The sequence below is a fragment of the Opisthorchis viverrini genome (assembly GCF_000715545.1).
Source record: "Opisthorchis viverrini unplaced genomic scaffold opera_v5_357, whole genome shotgun sequence".
NCBI lineage: Eukaryota > Metazoa > Platyhelminthes > Trematoda > Opisthorchiida > Opisthorchiidae > Opisthorchis > Opisthorchis viverrini.
Genome location: NW_008752012.1, coordinates 146710 through 152495, shown reverse-complemented (window position 1 = coordinate 152495; position 5786 = coordinate 146710). Strand labels below are relative to the sequence as shown.

At 44.8% G+C, this 5786-nt stretch overlaps 2 protein-coding genes across 2 annotated transcripts in view; one reads left to right on the top strand and one right to left on the bottom strand.

The window, feature by feature from the left end:
* The window catches only part of T265_10312 (hypothetical protein), a gene marked incomplete at both ends in the record, with an annotated part of 43400 nt that overhangs the window by 17272 nt on the left and 20342 nt on the right, over window positions 1-5786 (top strand). The window contains 2 exons of the mRNA XM_009176646.1: window positions 1088-1476; window positions 4317-4424. Coding sequence (XP_009174910.1) covers window positions 1088-1476; window positions 4317-4424 — 497 coding nt within the window. The remainder of the gene's footprint in view (window positions 1-1087; window positions 1477-4316; window positions 4425-5786) is intronic.
* Window positions 1-5786, bottom strand: part of T265_10313 (hypothetical protein) — a gene marked incomplete at both ends in the record, with an annotated part of 25012 nt that overhangs the window by 9899 nt on the left and 9327 nt on the right. The window lies entirely within an intron of this gene.

Here is a 5786-nt window from a genome sequence, read left to right as displayed (position 1 = left end):
CTTGGGTGCCGTTGGTGCTACTCGCCTTCCAAGATGGGGACCGCGTGATCCTCCCTGTGCCTGGTTGGAGACACTAATAGATATGGGTGCCAACTGATGTCAGTGACGTTCTTGTTGCCAGTTTCTATCCAGATTGCCTAAGTGAATGTCTGGAGGTGTAGGCACCTCGGAATGATTGTGATAAGCTGGCATTAAGTCCCTTCCCCGTCTACCTTTATTCTTTCCTTTACAGTAAGGCTTTCAATTAAGTCATGGTTGTACAGCAGCGAAGCATCGGTGTTTAACACTGATGTCATGGTGTGTATGGTGATGGCGATGAAGCCATATTTTGGAGACCACAACTCTAGCATACATACACACATATATATACTGGTAGAAACTATATATTTGAAGTGACAGTTGAATCTGACATAAGGTCATGGGTTTGGAATTCCATGGTGCGGAATCTACGACAAGCTGTTAAAAATAAACGAGATATTTTTAAACCGGTTCGGGAAATCAGACCGACATGTATTCAACCACCTGCGTACATATACCTTGTACGGGTTTTGGTTCATGTTTAACCCTCACAAACGGTATCTTAAAGATACAAAGCTCGTTAGGTTGAGTTTTAGTATATCGTAGGTCAGCAGTGATGAGCAGTTGGCTTTAGGCTGAAGCTAAATCATTTGCGGTCACGTAGCTAGTCCGCAACGCCTCAAGGACCATAAATGAGAGGAGGGCGTCCGCTCCTCTGAACGTCACTGATGTATGGACACTTGAATGTCACTTGATGACGGTAAAAGTTAGGGTGCCTATTTCTGATAGTTTCATCCTGTCCCTCAAGCACGAACCCTCAAAGAGCTGAGTCATACTGATCCTTAGTCGGCTAATCGATTGTTTGTATTGCGGTCAATCTGAACTCAGAGAAATGTTCCGCGTCAAATGACTGATACTAACCAACATTCATCGCATGTCTGGTGTGGTTTAAAAAACTCCGAGATGTACTATCACATCCCGGCTGTGATGGCACGTGATTTCTATGAATAAACAACAGAGTTGGAGAGGACGTCATATTCGTCCCACTGCTGTTTCTCCACGCATGCAGGACGCTGTGGATACGTGGAGGAAGCTACTCGGTCCTAAAGATGTGGCCGAAGCAAAGGCAACAGCTCCCGAATCACTTCGCGCGCAGTATGTCTCCGAGGACGAAGAGGATATGGCAGACGGAAAGACGATCAACTTAATTCATGGCTCTGCTTCTGCCGAGGAAGCTCAGTTGGATATAGAACGCTTTTTCCCTGTGGAGCGTACATTGGCAGCAGTCAAACCGGATGCGTATGCGAACCGAGACGAAATTATCGAGATGATCAAATCGGCCGGCTTTCATGTGGCTGCCAGAAAGGATACGCAACTGGACGAAAAGTTGGCGGCGCAGCTGTACGAGAACGTCAAAGATAAGCCGTTCTTTGATGATTTGGTCAAGCAGATGACAAGGTGGGTACATGCTTGATATGTGGACCTATTTTCAATTATACTCGAAGCATAAAATAGATGAACACGCATGTGAGCTCAAAACTGATCTGGCAACTGACGTGAAACTAAACTGACAAGAATTCAGTCAAGAATTCACGTTGGACTATCCCAGAGAATTCTTTTCCGTCGAATTTCTTTTCTAGCTCCTGTTGCCTTACTGCATACACCAGTCACACTACTGATAAGCTTTCATTGATCGAGCACTACAGTCCTCCCTAGAAGAGCCTTTCACGGAACCAGAGGAAATCGTCCTAGTGCGCGGTGGGTTCTCTCCAGGGGTGAAATGGCTCCCCAAGCCTTTCCGACCCCCTGTGACGTTGTTTTGACTGCTTTACTCATATTAAAATTTGCCAAAGAACGAACCTCATCAAATACGAAATGACAGTGTGTGCTGTTGCCATGAAATTCATCTGTAAGCGATTTGTGGATCCATGGGGTCGGATGTACAACGCAGAATGTTTCCCCACTGCCATTATTCTCGGGCTATACATAGTCAAACTTTTTCGCACTGAGTAGTGCTTAGTTGAAGTTACTCTGAGCGGCTTGTGTGGGTGAAAGGACCACTAGCATTGGAAGAACACGAAATTGAAGGCCGTTATCACCGTGTTCTTTTTTTTACTAAAACGAATCTCACTGACATGTTACTCCAATCGGAGTTGGGTTGGCGTGAAGTGAAAAAAAACCAAGTCAAATCCGGCTGTCCTATTCCCTCGGTCTTGCTTACCAAGAGAAACAGGTCACGTGTGCTGGAGTGTTTGTCATGCCCATCCGGTCTCTAGACCACATACCGCTTAGGATGATGGTTAGCTGAGGGCTATTCGAGAAAGTCGGCTGACTGGCATACGGAGCACGTGACCAACCCAGCGCAATATATGAATTGTGATCAGTTCATCTATATCGGGCAAGTTATTTCTTCCGAAAACCAATCGATATTAATTGGATGCTGCAAAGACATCGATGTTCGAAGACTGAAAGTCTTTTCAAGGTCTTGGGTTTGCAATGGCCGGGCTTTTGATCCAGAAAACTATGGCACTGTAAAGTCGACCTCTGACATATAATCTAGTGTCATACCTGCATCGCAGATGATTCAGGTTCTCAAAAGACCCTCTCGCCGTCCCGATCCGGATGAAAATATCGTTTTCGGCTAAACCACCGTTCACATAGACAAATTTGTCTAGCGCCTAAGTCGTCTCATGAGGCTCACCAAACAAGACACGAGATCCCGTGTTCATAGCGATTACATCTTAAATTACCTTCCTTTATTGAGCAGCTAATCTAGGAACTAACCTTACATAGGTATCAGAGACTGTCTGTCAACGTTTGCCGGAGAGTTGCATTCCAAAGTATGTTGCAATGAAACTATCGGTAAATTCTGTTTCATGAAAAGAGAGAGGGCCACCACAAGGGAGCGCAACCAAACACATGTTTGAGCATCGAACCCATTTCGTAAAACTAAGAACAGCAGTCATTTTGGATTAATGCGAGCAAATCGACAAACTGAGTTTGCTGACCAGACGGTAGAAAACAGGTCGTATTGTTGTCTCACTTAGTTACGTCCAACAGGCCATCACAGCAGTCTACCGAGATTAGGGACCTGATGTCATGCTGTCGATGATGATGACGATGAAGATGGACTGAAGAAAACGGAAGCGCACATTAGACGGCGCCATGCGTGGTTTCTGCTACACCACGAAAGCCTTCAGAAAACTGGCACGCCTAATAAAAATTGCTTTTGCCCGAGCCTGTGAAAACAACGGCCCCAGTAATACGCAAAAACTGTGCAGCTTGCAAAAAAGCATAGAACAGCCAAGCAGTTTTAAAATCAGAGATTTTTACAACTGCCCTTTAGTCGCTTCATTTGTACGGGGCATAAATTTGTCACCAGGAGATTGAGAGTCTACCGGGACCCTCGTTTAATTCAACTTGTTTTTCTGTCATATTTTTCCTTGGGAAGTTGTGAAACTACCATCAAAGTGGGATCCGGCGCTTTTAATACTGCAATATATTATGCATTACAACATAATTTGAAAAGTTTTCAATGGCTGATTCACGCTGTTGGATTCTTCTGGCGTTGGTAGAAGCCTTTAAATGAATGAATTGGAGCTGTGGAGCCTCTGATAGGGGGCTTCATGACTGCTGTTCATTCTTACCACGGTACACGAATAAGGTCAAGGGGGATTGTACTTTGAAGAAATCGTAGTTGATTGAGGGGAATTCTCATTTCCATTTGTCAGTGTCCTTGTATTGCGACCTTCAGATAGGACTGGATTCTGCTGCATTGCGGTAACAGCGAGGCACAGTTCGGCGATTGCTGAATATCCACCAGTCAGCTGCACAGATGATAGACCAAAAATCGATTGACATCCCTGTACATGGTAGCAAAGTTTAAAGTGGAATTAAAGAGTTCTGTAGTATCCAGGTTGCTGGCTTATGCTACTATCTACCTTTACTGAGTAGTACAACTCGGTGAAGTACTGAAATGAGAATGATGAACTCATTTAAAGCTAAGATACTACTTCTGACCTCTCTGGATATTATAGCAGGAAGGCTAGAAAATTCGTTTGGGCGCCAAACAACCATGCGACCAGAAGGTAACAAGTTGCACAGGTCTATACAGAGTCAGTCGAGATCAATAGGCTGGATTCGAACCTCGGACTTTTCGAAGTTGCTGTCATTAAACAGCCGGCGATTCCAGTACCATTGTGACGGGGTAACCGAGAGGTCTATGGCTGTACGTTTTTCTCTCTGATTGAGATTGGAAGCTAACTCTCTGATCTTATCCCTTCTGTTTGCCATAAAAGCGGACGCACCCTGTTCATGGTGCTAACACGTGAAGATGCAATCGCTGGGTGGCGCAAATTGATGGGACCCACTGATCCTGATAAAGCGGCAGAGGAGGCCCCTGCGAGGTATGTCTGTTTTCACTGGATAAAGCCTTCTATTTCTCTCAGGCTATATTCACGGTCGCCCAACCTTGCACGAAAGCTAGAAACATCAGAGACCAATGTCTGCTGGGGTGTCATTGGAAAGGGTTTACTGAAAACAGTGTTTGTTCGTTAAACATACCGATGTGTCTTTCGATTAGATTGATGACGAATTCAGCAACCATTGCAAGAGTGTGTTTCAGGTTCAACTGCACCGTACTCTCCTCTTCCGTTTCATTCCAATAATTTCATTTCTGTTACTGTTCCATTACTGTGTTTTTTGAAAGGCCTTCCAATTGGAAAGCGAGTCAGAGATTAGAATATCACTAAGTTGAGAACTTACGGCAGTACATCCCAAATGTTCCTCCTGGTAAAAATACAAACTGAACTAACTGACTTATCGTTACCGATTCTGTGACGGAAAGTATATTTTTTTCAGTTGCCTCTGCTTCACTTTTGAGCCAAACTGAGAAACATGCTTATTCAGCCAAGTTGTCATACAAAAACGTTGTATTTCACGTAATTTGGTTAAAAGAAGGTGCAATGATCGTTCAGTTGTAACTCCCTTCCAGTGCCTAGTGGGCGTGCCACCAGAAGGAAGCACAAGGGCTGGAATACTACCAGATTGACCAAACCTAGAGAGGGGAAGTCGAGAGGCAAATGCCGGGTTCGAACTACGGTCCCTTCGGTCAGTAAAGTCGTGCTCTAATCACCAACTCCCCACGTGAACTCTTCCTGAACAAGGAATGTGTTTTCCGGTAGGCCAACAACGCAACGTTGATGTTCAGTAATGATGCTTCGATATCACAAAAGCCTAATTATTTCGAAAGTCCCGATGTGAATAAAAGAATAAAAGGGTATGGAGAAGGGACCTGGTGCTAGCGTAATGCAGTCATTCCGAAATGTCGACCCCTCCACACACTCGTCCAGGTGGAAACTGACAACTACCAGCCGACGGCACTGATTAAGGGCCATATAACATGCGAACTGGAAAGCCAATCGTACTAACATGCCCAAGGCATTTCGTGATCCCTTTACAAGGTTCAAGATTGACGATCCCTTTGTCTTCACCACTCTGAATTAGGTACATAAAACATCATTGTTTTCGGTAACTGATGATTTCGCATGCGCAATGTATGGCCCAGCCCCCCTGGCTTTTGGTGATGGACATATTCATTGGCCAGACAACCTAATGGTTTGTTGGTAGAGGAGACTTGGGATATTTGTGGAGATTTCGTCCTGTGGGTGAAGCCAATCCCTGCTGAAAAGCCGAGAAGCACTGTACAGCTGTTTCATCCTCATTGAGAATAATCAGCAGTGCGCATCTCACAAAACTCCGAAGAGTCT